This window comes from Eublepharis macularius, chromosome 17 (assembly GCF_028583425.1).
Source record: "Eublepharis macularius isolate TG4126 chromosome 17, MPM_Emac_v1.0, whole genome shotgun sequence".
Classification (NCBI taxonomy): Eukaryota; Metazoa; Chordata; class Lepidosauria; order Squamata; family Eublepharidae; genus Eublepharis; species Eublepharis macularius.
The window spans coordinates 4,942,904-4,956,063 of NC_072806.1; the positions used below are offsets into that span (position 1 = coordinate 4,942,904).

At 46.5% G+C, this 13,160-nt stretch overlaps 1 protein-coding gene across 1 annotated transcript in view; it reads right to left on the reverse strand.

The window, feature by feature from the left end:
* The window catches only part of PLEKHN1 (pleckstrin homology domain containing N1), a 67,008-nt gene that overhangs the window by 36,667 nt on the left and 17,181 nt on the right, over positions 1–13,160 (reverse strand). The window contains exons 3-5 of the mRNA XM_055001026.1: positions 4,932–5,078; positions 3,949–4,029; positions 93–180 (exon numbers count right to left, since the gene is read on the reverse strand). Of these exons, the coding sequence (XP_054857001.1) occupies positions 93–180; positions 3,949–4,029; positions 4,932–5,078 (316 nt within the window). The remainder of the gene's footprint in view (positions 1–92; positions 181–3,948; positions 4,030–4,931; positions 5,079–13,160) is intronic.

Genomic DNA, 13,160 nt, shown 5'->3' on the forward strand with positions numbered 1-13,160 from the left:
GGTTTGTTGTTTAACTGGGTAATAAACTGCATGATAAGATTACAAGGCAGGGGACCCACTATAGGAGTGGATGAAAACAGAAGCGTCCTCACCTGTAATTCGGAAAGCATGAACTTCCTCCTCGGTCCCCTTTAGGTTTTCAAGTTCGTTCAACTGGAGCTCTTTCAAAGGCAGCAGTCCCTGCAGCAGAAGAACACAACTTATTTCCTTTATCTGCAGTGTGGTTGCACATTAATCCAATTCCCTCTGCCAAGCACTTCCACTTTAATCATATACAGTCCTCTGAACAGATTTGGATGTTACGAGTCTAAGGCCTCATTCGTTTGGACTGCAGGAGAGCGGCTATAATTGTTCCTAGATGCAATGTATCAAACTGCAAATGGGGGCTCTCATGAGTCAATATTTCCCCAAAGAGGGACGCATCCCAACATTAAAAGAAAAACCAGCGTGTTAGCAGAAGGGCTAGGCTAAGCTTCCAGTATGGACGCAGAATGCAATCAGGAGTTGAGTGGGTTCAAATCCCCGCACGTCCGTGAAGCTAATTGAGCAAGTGACCTTAGATGAGACACTCTTTTTCACTGGTATCCTAGTATAAGCCCATTGACTTCAATGGGCTTAGACTGGCGTAACTCTGCTTAGGATTTTACTGTTTGTCTCTCTCATTCTAACCTACGTAACAGGGTTGTTTGTGAAGATAAAATGAAGGAGCGGAGAACTGTGTATGCAACCCTCAGCTCCTTGGTGGGATAATAATGTGATAGCCTACAACCCTTCACCCTGATGTGCTAGGTTTCTATTAGCAGGGATTCAGTCTATGGGTAATTCAGTCATATCAGTCCTCCATCCCCCTCTTAGCTGTGGTTAGAAGTGGTACAATCCAGGTACAGTTCTACTCCCTCATATCCTACTTGAATGAACTAGATTCATCTGCCTGCGTAACATTTCCATGAATTCTAAAATTCTATTCAGTAGCTCTGAACTGGACATGTCTCTCAAAGAATCAGAACAGAGCATTGGTTCTAATGTTTGCCTCAGGGAAAAACACTTAAAAATAAGAAAAACACACACTATTTGTGTACAGAAACATGGAAAGTGGCTCTGTTTGAGTTCACACACCTTCCACAGAAGTACATTAAAGCGCACAAGTTCTTATAGCTTTCGTCTTATTACAAATAAGCAGGCCGTTCACCTCGAGGGGGAACGCTTCGGAACGCAGTTCCAGCAGTTCCCCAAAGAGGTCACATGTCAGGTGGCCCCACCCTCCTGACTCTTGGCCATTTGGGGCTCGTTTCAGCCTGGATTGGGGCCGAAACAGCCTGGATCGGGCCTCTGACAGGTGGTGGATCACTCTCCTACTCATCAGCAGCCCAATCCTGACCATTTTGGGCTCCTTTTCAGCCATTTTCAGCCCCTTTTTGCCATTTTGGACCCAATTTCGGCCCTGAATGACCAGGATTGGGTCCCAAACAGCCAGAATAGGTGACGCCAGGGGGTGTGGCATATGCAAATCAGTTATACTAACGACAAACTTCCGGTGGTGGCAAGAGGCGTGGCATATGCTAATGATTTATGCTAATGAGTTCTTCAGCTCTTTTTCTACGAAACGACCCCTGCAAATAAGGATTTCCAACTGACTCCCCTGAATGAACTCTCCAATGGGACCAGAGAGAAAGTGGTTCTAGCAAGCATGAAATCAGGGCTGTCTGGTTTTTCTGTGATGAATTGAAGGGCCGTCACCAGGGAGTGTGGGAAAAGGTATGACTCAGCAAGGTCAACAGAGGTCTGCATTAAAAACATGACCTTTGCATGCAGGCAAGAGGTTGTGGACCAAGTGTTTCTTCCCTTTTTGATGTGTGAATCACAAACACATGGCCTTGAACAACCTTGAGGAGGAATACATCCCTGAACAACCTCGGGCCAATCAACTTCTCTCACTTCACAAGGTGTTTGTGAGAACAGCATGGGAAAATAATTCCACATAATTCAGCCTGAGCTATTTGGAGAAACACTGAGATACAGGGACCGGGGGGGCGTGAATCAACTGAGGATGAACTGGTTGTAGGTAAGACTGGATCCAAGCTGGAATGAAGAGCAGCTCCAAATGGGCTGCTTGCAGGTGGAAAAGGGATCGTGAGTGACCTCATGCTAGCGTCACAGTCTGGTGTGGCTTTGGAGCACCATGTACCAGCAAGAAACGTGAGATTGCATCAAAGGTGACCCTTACTACGTTATGTCACAGGTGGACAATTGCATCAGAACATTGGTACAGACTACCTCCATATGAAGGTTTTTGCTTCCAAAATGGAGCAATTATTTTTAGCAGCTATCCACATGACATTGGGCTTTTTTTTCAGCAGGAACACGGTGGAACGGAGTTCTGGAACCTCTTGAAAATGGTCACATGGCCGGTGGCCCCGCCCCCTGATCTCCAGACAGAGGCGAGTTTAGACTGCCCTCCGCACCATGCGGCACGGAGGGCAATCTAAACTCCCCTCTGTCTGGAGATCAGGGGGCGGGGCCACCGGCCATGTGACCATTTTCTCCGAGGACAACCCACTGAGTTCCACCACCTCTTTTCCCAGAAAAAAAGCCCTGGCTCTAATTATCCTCTATCCAGGTTCTTCCCATCCTCAATACACTTTCTCTCAAATCTACTTTTCACTTTTTGGTAAGAATGAAGTCCAAGAATCTTATCATGCTGTCTGGATGGGAAGGGGCGGGCTTTCAAAGATCCCACACACTTCGGTGCCGTTTTCCTACCACCAGTCCCTCAGGGAAGCCATTTTCCCCAACACCTCACCAGAAGGCTTTTGAGATTTTTAAAAACCTTTAACTAGTATAGCAATTACCAGTTCCTTTTTAAAAGCCCTTAAAAAGCTTTCCACCCTGACTTGGATAGCCCAGGTGAGCCTGATCTCATCAGATCTCAGAAGCTAAGAAGGGTTGGCCTTGGTTAGTAACTGGATGGGAGACCTGCAATTAGTGGTGCTAGGTCCCCTGGAGCCCAAACTGAGGGTTTGCCAGTTCCCTTTACTCCCCCAGCGAGAGATTGGGAGCCTGGCACTCACTTTGCCGCGCAGGGAGTTTTCCTTTTCATGCGCGCGCTCCTGGCTTCTGCGACGATGTCACGTCAGCCGGGAGCGCTCCCGCACTCGCCAAGGGCTGGATCGGGCCCTGCAGGGCACAATTCTCCCCAAAACGGGCCCGCTGTGGGTGCAGGAGCATGTGCTGCAGCTCAGAGTGTGCAGGGTGGCTTGGGGGGGGCGCGCACTGCTGCTTGGGGGGGCATGCCTCCCCCACGAGCCAAGTAAGTGGGCGCAGGGGTGGAAGGGTGGGAGCAGGGGATCCCCCATCCCCAGCGGGGGAATGGTAAGCCTCCCTGCAGCAAAGACCAGGGTTGCAGAGGCAGGCAATGGCAAGCCACCTCTGTTAGTGTCTTACCATGAAAACTCCACCAGGGGTCGCCACAAGTCAGCTATGACTTGAGGGCACTCTCTACCACCAAAAAGCCTTCCAGTGGTGCAGTAGCTAAATTGGCCTGGTTGCCTGTGCTCAACTGGCAACTCTGTTCGCTGGAAAAATGATGTAGAGGGAAGCATAAATTCCCTTTCCCCATAGTTCCAATCTGAATTGGGTACTCCTGTGTCTGGAAACTGGGCCCTGAATCACAGTCCCTCCCCGTATGCCATGCACTTCATACTATGTTCAGACTCAGCCCAAGTAGTGATTCTACTGTGATTTAATTATCTGGCCTTCTCCCAGACAAAACCTACATCTGTCTTGCCTTTGGCTTACAAAATAATTTATTATTCTTGGGAAGGTATTGGCAGCTTCCTCAGCATAAAGCCTAATCTCTCTCTGCCCATTGGCAAGTAACCTCTCACTTGTTTGGCGTGTTCATTTGCTTTTAGATTTAGGCAACCAACAAACTTTTTGAGATTCTCTTACCTGATAGGTGAGTCCATTGGGACCAAGGGATTGAAAATAGAGGTAAGCTTGGAAAAGTTCTAAGTAGCAGTCATTCACCTCCTGTAACAGGAAGAACATTTTTTAAAAGTTATTATTGCAGAATAAAGCACATATACCCTGACCTGGCTAGCCCAGGTGAGCCTGATCTCGTCACATCTCAGAAGTTAAGCAGGGTTGACTTTGGTTAGTAATTGGATGGGAGTCCTCCAACAAAGACCAACATTGCAGAGGCAGGCAATGGCAAACCACCTCTGATAGTCTTTTGCCACGAAAACCCTGCCAGGGGTTGTCGTAAGTCAGCTATGACTTGAGAGCACCACTCACTCACAATGCACATATTAGATGAGAAATAGAACATGGATCTTACACCATTTAAATGTAAATGTCAAGGCTGTGAGACCCAGTTCGCAGCCACAATGCGAGACGAGAATGGGTTTAATTCTTCCATGGCTATGTGATTTCATGAATCAACTTCCTTCCACCCGTTCCTTTGAGTTCTTATAACAGTGCTGGAGGTAGGGTAGCCACCTCTAGGTTGGGAAAAACCTGGTGATTGGGGGATGGAGCCTGGGAGGGGGAGCAGGATTGGGGAGGGAGAGAGCTCAGCAGGGTATAATGCCACAGAGTTCACCCTCCAAAGCTGCCGTTTTCTACAAGGGAACTGATCTCTGTCATTTGGAGATCAGTTGTAATTTTGGGAGATCTCCAAGCCCCACTTGGAGGATGGCAACCATAGCTGAGGAAAGGAATGGTTGGTTTTGATTAGTAAGGGGAAGAGTTAAAGTTCATTTTCCCCTTATACAGCTCCATCAGGCCCCTATAAGGTTTCAGCTTGCATTTCCAAAACCCTGGGAGAGTCCAGGTGCTGATGTCCAAGCTTCTTGGTCTTCTTGACTCCTGGTTCTTCTTTCTGTGCCTCCCCAAGGAATATCTGGTATTTCCTGTCCTTCCACAGAACTTACCTGACAGTGTTGAAACTTAAATTTGACCTTGGAGTAATAGATAATTTTCCCCAGGTTCCGCACCACTGTCTTCCTCCGGCCCTTCTTGAAAAGGGATGGGAAACGCTGGTCAAAGTTTTCCTTCTCATTTTCCTGGCCTGTGAGATTCTGTAACAAAGATGGAAGAGAAGGCATTGAAATATGTAAATATAAAAAATCAGATTGTTGTAGCTGGAGGAGGAAACCACATAACTGAAGGATAGCTACCAATATTTTGTTGACATTGTCCCCTACCATTTTTAGCTATTGCCACTGTCAGCTCAAGAACAGTTTACCATAGTTTGCAGAAGTCTCTAAGCAAGAAAGGAGGTGGGCTGGCAAAAGGAACACAGACAATGGCTGCATTATCAAGGAAGGAGCAGAGGTATGCAAACTTTTAGAAGAATACAATGGTGCAAACCGAACCCAGCAAGCACATGCACCGTGGCTGTTATATTGTATACTAGCTTGATACCCGTGCTTCACTACGATATTTGACTACTTTAAATCCAGTTACAGTACTTATGGTTATGTAACATTTTTTGGTTTGTGTGGTTTGTTGGTTTGTTTGAGTTAGCAACCCTAGTGAACTTTTAGGGGAAGACTGGGAAGTGCATTTGACCTCAAGATACATTCAATGACTCCCAATAGCAACTGCATACTGTTTAGAATGTGGGGGGGGGGGGGGTGAGGACCAATCAGGTTGCATATGCAAATGATCTCTGTGTTCCAACTGTTGGGGGGCGTGAGATGTGGAATGTTGTGAAGCCCAATCAGCCTGCATATGCAGATGACCTTGAAAGGCTAGCCTAATCGGGGAAGAGTGGTCGAGCTGGCAGTGGGCAGGGGCGCAAGCAGGCAGCAGCCTGCCAGCCACACAGGGAAGCTGCATCCCTTTGGGAAAACACATTTTACCTCTTTTTACCCCCTTAGGTGGCAAATTTCTTAAAATCCCTTCTTAGTGGGTGTTTACATCATGAAAGGAACGTTCTCCCCAAATTTCGTAGGTCCAGGGGTTGGGCTGGGCGTTGATGAGTCAGTCAGGACACTTCTTTATATAGATAGATTTTGATCCAATCAAGTACTCAAATTATAGGCCAAGCAATGGCTGACTTCATTCCCTTCAAACAGGCCAACAATATTCTTTTCCTCTAGTTCTTTTTCAGACAGGTTAACCCATGGGGTTGCCAGCTGCACGTCCAGAAATTCCTGGAGATTTGGGGGTGGAGCAGGGTTTGGGGAGGGGAAGGCCCTCAGCAGGGTATAATACCATGGAGTCTACCCTCCAAAGCAGCCATTTCTTCCTTGTCATCTGGAAATCAGTTGGAATTCTGGGAGATCACCAGCTTTTACCTGGAGGTTCGCAATCCTGTTAATCAAGCGACTTTCCCATCTCTTTCCTCTCCTTCTCTAACCTGAAGAGTGACAGGCCTCCAATTTGCCTGTATGCATAGAGATTTTTTTCCTATTTGAATGGAGATATTGCTCCGACTACCCACCTCTAACTCTGATTCTCCTCCCTAAACCCTCTCTGATCGTTCTAGTTTATTACACTCTTCATTTTCCTTTCTAAGTTTGTTTTGCAGCTCTATCAGATTAAAAGTCCCCAAACTCTTCTGTTCAAGTGTGGAGCACAGTCCATGCAGTAATGAAGTTTACACACATTGCCCCAAGTATATCTGTCAATCAGCAGGAAGATTCACAAGCAATCGGTATTTTATGGGTCCAGCCAGGGAAACTGTTTAAAGAGAACTAGCGCCAGGGACTGCCCCCCTCGCCCCTTGTCCACAACCCATCAAGTTCTTCCTGGTTTCCACCATGATCCACCGGATACTACCTTGGCTCTGCATATGACCAAACACGTTCTACCTATTGTCGAAGGCTTTCACGGCCGGAGAACGATGATCTCTGAGAGATCTCTGTCTTTTGGTGCTACGCCTCTGAAGATGCTAGCCACAGCTGCTGGCGAAACGTCAGGAACTACAATGCCAAGACCACGGCAATACAGCCCGGAAAACCCACAACAACCACGTTCTACCTAATTCCAACCAAAACCCACCAGCTTCTCTCTTAACTCTGACTACGATCTGCTAGATTCTACAGTGGCTTGGCTTGTGTGACCTGTCAAGCTCTGCCCTGACTTCGCCTATGACCCCACCAGATTGTAGCCTGGCTGTATTCCCAAACCTCTAGATTTCTGTCCTGGATTAGCTTGCCCCCCCTTCCACTCTGGGAAGGGGGAAGAGGCAATGTTTTCAACCAGAGTTGGCAGTCCTAAATCAGCAGAGATGCCTGCTCTTTAAGCAATGAGAGGGCAGTACTGTTTGTTGCTGAGTCTCCATGCCAGCCTACGATGTTACCACCTTGCGGACTGTTTGCTCACAACCCTGGAGAGAAGCCGGGAGAGGGGGGTTTAAAAAGAAGTTAAAACTAATCTCTTCGACAGCCAGCATTATGATTAACCCAGCTGAGTGGTCTGAAAAGGCGTTAATTGAGTTTGACCCAAGCTAGAGGTTGCCAGACCTGGGCAAAAGTGAGATCTCACTTCAGCCAGATGGGCGTCATAAACACTCCCTGCAGCTTTCCAAAGCGGAGCTGTTTATAGCTTGGACACAGGGGGGTCTTTTTCCATACATTTCTTCATACGCATTTAGCCTTATAATCACACCTTATTTACTGTGGTGTCTCAGCAGGGACCAAACATTTCCTAGAGAGTTTCTGCCTGCCTCATCACAATAGACTGCAGAAACAATCTTCATTATGTCACCAGATCAGCAGACACAGTCAGAGAATTTGCCTTGCTCTGATTTAAAGCTTTCCTGCAAGTGGAATATTAGCCTAACCTAGAACTTTTCTCCACGCTGGGCTATATTTTTTTACAGGTACGGAGGCTTGATTTTTGGTAGTTATTATTAAGCATGGGGAAGCATTAACCAACGACAATGTATATTCCACTCGTGTAATTTATGGCAGCTTTACAACAGTTTTGCAGCGCTGTGATTTGACAAGAGGCTCACTGCTTTTCAGGCAGCAGTAGCCAGTTGTTGTGTCATCTCAACAAACGAGCCTTTTTTTACATTATGAGTTTTGCCCTGGATCTTCCAGATTTTTGCTTTGTAAACAAATGGTTCCTAACTAAGAACATAAATGCCTGTTTGGGCTGTTCTCGACACAGTATCTTTCATGGTTCGTGTTATCATTTTACGACCACTACTGTCTGGTGGAATGAGGCTATGAACTAGGGCTGCATGAAAACACTGATGGCCATATGACATATTCTGTGAACCTGGGCAAATTGTGAAGGGAAGGGCAGAAGGGGTTGCATAAGTGCTTGGTTCTCGTAGCCCTTCTTACATGCCCAGGGTAATGCCAATTGCCACCTTGGGGTCAGGTAGCAATTTTCCACAGGCCAGTTTGGCTAGGGATCCTGGAGGTGTTTTTGCCATCTTCTGGGCATGAAGCAGGGGTCAATGGGTGTGTGTGTGGGGGGAGGTAGTAGTGAATTTCCTGCACTGTGCAGAGGGTTGGACTAGATGGCCCTAGAGATACCTTCCAACCCTATGATTCTATAATTTCCCTATCTTCTAATGTACCTCTAGCATTGTTTACAAGTATATGTGTGAACACAGCCTCAGTTAACAGAAGCTGGAAACACACCATTGCCTTATCGAAGACTTATTGTACACCCTCCTTTCTATCGCTCCCCTGTCATTTTTGGCCAAATGGGTGCACCAGGTTGTTGGAGCCTCATGAGAAACCTGAAAGACCTGTTTAGTAGAGATGGATAGTGGGATGAATGCTACAATGACATGTATTATCAAACTGCCTTCAGCTGCTGTCAACTGCCTCTAGCCATAGAGCAACTGTCGTGTCTTCTCTTCTGTCAAATATTGGAAGGCATGTGTTGAAGCAAATTGGAAAAGATCTGCAGCACCCCCGAACGAATGCAACTCAAGTGTCAGAAAGGGATAAGTTCACACATAGCCTGAAGTTGAATGCAGGCTCAAATCACAGGCCCACAGCATGAACCCGGAGGGCAGAATCCACAGTTAGCCGGTCATATCTCTGCCTAATCCATATGTGCTTGCTTTCTAGCAGCTGGTGCCAAGCAGACAGCTGCAAAAGCCGTCCCTTGATAAATGGAAGGCTCAGCCGTTAATAACCAGCCCAGCTCTGCTTGGAGGGCTTTTGTTACCTCACCTCTCTGGAATGGGCTTCACCTCCTACAACAACCACTTTAGTGGCCATCAGCAGCAGAGAGGAACTAGTTAACCGGTGACAAGGTGTTAATTGTTTGTGAGCCCCTTTTATCTTGTATTTCTTTGGCTTTGCTGGGCCTAATTGGATAAAAACTTAGTGACCGCACCTAAAGACAGATAACACCATTTGGGGCAGGCTCCTATAGTCTGGCAAGGAGAAAAATGCTATCTTCAGGTTTGTTCAGAGAGCAACATTACATGCATGGCTTTTAAAAAAAAAACTGACTAGAACTTTTTTTTGTTAATGTTAGAGTGCCGGCTTTTGAGCATCATCTCAGAGAATAGGAAACTTGCTAACAGTCAGCTGGTACCTTAGAAAATGGGGCCAATTGGAGATTGGGAGTAGCCAGTTACCAGGACACGAAGGACCCTTAGCCCAGAATAGGGTTGCCAGCTCCAAGTTGGGAAATTCCTGGAGATCTGGGGAGTGAAACCTGGAGAAAGTGGGGTTTGTGGAGGGAAAGGACCTTGGCATGGCATAATTCCATACAGTCCACCCCCAAAAGTAGCCATTTTCTCCAAGTGAACTGATCTCTGTGGCCTGGAGACCAGTTGTAATTCCAGGAGATCTCCAGCCACTTCCTGGAGGCTGACAACCCTAGCTCAGAATGACAGTGGTGAGAGAAGATATTCTACATGTGCTCATGGTAAAACTTATGGAACTCACATGTGGATGATCAAAGTTTTGCATTTTGCCACTGGTGCCTTTGTGCTCTCGAGATAGTGCCTACCTTCTAACATTTCATAGAAGGAATTAGGGATGTACTTGTGTGGTAAGGTAAAGGTAGTCCCCTGTACAAGCACCGAGTCATTACTGACCCATGGGGGGACGTCACATCATGACGTTTTCTTGGCAGACTTTTGTTACGGGATGGTTTGCCATTGCCTTCCCCAGTCCTCTACACTTTACCCCCCAGGAAACTGGGTACTCATTTTACCGACCTCAGAAGGATGGAAGGCTGAGTCAACCTTGAGCCAGCTACCTGAACCCGGCTTCCGCCAAGATCAAACTCAGGTCATGAGCAGAGCTTGGGCTGCAGTACTGCAGCTTACCACTTTGCGCCACAGGGTGTGGTACCCTAGTTTTTAAAACAAACAAGGGTCACTTGGGACGCAAAGAAAACAAAACAATTCCTATTTTATAAGGACGCTTTCTGTTGGTGTTGGAATATGCATGCTTTCAAGATACACAGCATTCTTCATCATGCAAAGTATAAGGGTAGCTGGGACCTCACTCATTATTTCTGGCTGCTTTCTCCACCCTTCTGGTATAGCAGTGTGCACACTTTTGCTTTACAGAGTTCTTCTTAGCGAATATCTCTATTTATAACCCCACTGATGTTCTCACTCGCTCTGTGAGATCTAGGTACCTTCCCATCCCACTTTTGGAACATCCCACAGGGGTGATTTAGACTCTGTGAGGCATCAGAGAGCGTGCCTCTGGAGCTGGAAAGCTACTAAACAGCAGTTAACAAGTTCACAGAGGAGCAATTAAAGTGCAAGGAAAAGAAGATTAAATATTTGCTGCTAGGTTTATTGATCAGCTGCCAGCTCTGGAAGAGATAACATAAAAAATATGCAGCCCCTTACAACAAAGCAGTTCCAAGCAGAGCTGAAAGAGAGATTTTCTCTTTTAAAAAAAATGTGGGGAGAATATGGCCTGCTGCAATATTTGGATTTACATTTGGTTGCAGGAGACTCAAGTTCGAATGTTTGCTTGGCATTCGCGTTCATTGGTTGTTCTCAGAGAAATCACCATTTCTCCCCTCCAGCCTACCTCAGAGGATTGTTGAGGATAAAATGAGATATTTCTGTGAAATGTGAAAGAATTAAAATATACATATACTGAAGAGTGCTATGTGGCATTGGTTTTAGGAGTCCCGTCAACACAACGGCATCTTGTACCATACCACCCCTGGTTTTAAAGGTGCACTTCATAGCACATTTTACTGCTAATAACAGGAGATTTGGTTACCATCTTCCACACCACATTAGAATTATGCCTACAGTCCCCCAATCGCTGTCCATTGTTGCTCTGCTTTAATGTGGGGAAAGAGCAGGGCTTTTTTTCAGCTGGAATGCAGGGGAACGGAGTTCCGGAACCTCTTCAAAACGGTAACATGGCTGGTGGCCCCGCCCCCCTGATCTTCAGACAGAGGGGAGTTTAGATTGCCCTTTGCGCCGCTGGAGCAGTGCCTGGCTGGTGTGCGCTTCCAGCCAGGCACTGCTGGCGGCTGGGGAGGCGCACGTGCGTCCTCCCAGCCCTCCTGCTCCGTTGCTCTGTGTGCGACCCCAGACGCCTGACGCGCCTGGCCTGTGGCTGCTGTTCCAAACCAGGGGCACATGCTGGGAGGCTGCAGTAGCTGCGGGCCAGGCATGGAAGGCAGCCGGGGTGGCGCGCGGGTGGCTTCCCATCCCTCCTGCTCAGCCACTCGCACACTGCTGCCGCCAGCTCCACAGCATGCGCCCTTGCCCCTGGTGCCCCCTCCAGCACCTCAGCGCTGAAGGCGGTTGCCGGACCTGCCTCAATGGAGATGCCAGCCCTGCAGTCAGGAGTAATGTATCTAACTTAAAGATTATTTCCCTGTGCAATTATTGAGGGCTAACCTTTCATTAGGATAGTCACAGGTCACTGTGTTCTACTTTCCCTACAGTAGAAACATAAATTTAAACAAATTATAAATCATTATAATTTAATAGAGCTTAAGATGCATTGCAAAAGCATATAGCATGTTTCGCAAACTTCTGATAGCCAAGGCCCATTTTTTTCTGAATTTATTTTGCAAGCACACATCACTTTTATACCCAAAGAGAGCATAAGGGTATTAACTATCTACCCTTATTGAGTGTTTCTACATAAATAGCTGATTTGTTTGTTTGATTCTGCCACAATGGGAGTGACTGAATGATCCATTCATACCTGAGACAAAGCTATGAGAGAAATGCAGATGCAGTTTGGAAGAAGGAAAGCTCACAACAGTATATCATGCAGAGACACAGCAGGCAGCCTCCTGTGTGTGTTGGGTATTTTGGGTTCACGGGTGCTTTTAATTATTTCTCATGGCACTTCTTCCCTGGCACACAGTTTTGGAATTACTAGTGTTTCAGAGTGGCTTGCTCGAATATATTAAAACAGAGGAAATTATAAATTCAAAAATAAGCATTTTTCAGGATGCTCAAATATATTAAAACAGAGGAAATTATAAATTCAAAAATAAGCAGTTTTCAGGATGTGGCGACTTGCAGACATACTGCCTCAGCTGTGGGTTAACAATGCAAAAACTGCACCTTAAAAAAAGTTGTGTGGCCCTCACAACTGTAAGCCTTCTGAGCAGGGACTATTAAGTGATGAAAAAAGTTCCAAGCAGTCTACAGCAAATGGCTGGCACTAATCAAATGCTTAATAATACGGACCTGATGTTCCCTAATCCTTGGCAGAGCGACTGAGGAAAGTCTAGAACTTTCTGAAGGGAGGAACATGGAGAATTTTCAAATGGATCCTTCCTCTCTGCTCCCACACCCCCTTAACACACCACCTATTTTGGTGTATTACCATAACCACACACCCAAATTTAATTAGACATCCTCCAGGCCATTATGTAGCTGCTAGATTTCATCTTTCCAGTGTTCCCAGGCTTTTTAGGCCAATAGAACTCCAGTACCCGCCTGCTTTGTGTAAACCGTGGGTAACCTATTGCTTGTTATACCCGGTTTTACTGGATTGTAGCTACCGATTATGACCTAGTTGGGGGATGGCCGAAGTCTGATTAAGGATGGCTGGTTGGAGTGGATTGATAAAGCAAAGTATGCAGATGCTGCGATAAAGATGCATGTTAGAAAAGTAAAAAAAATTAAAGCAGGCAAATTAAAGGGTATGGGGCAGAATGGGAAAATGGGACTGGTCCCCGCAACTGATTTCCCTGTTCTGACCTGGCACCAATATTCAAGGAGT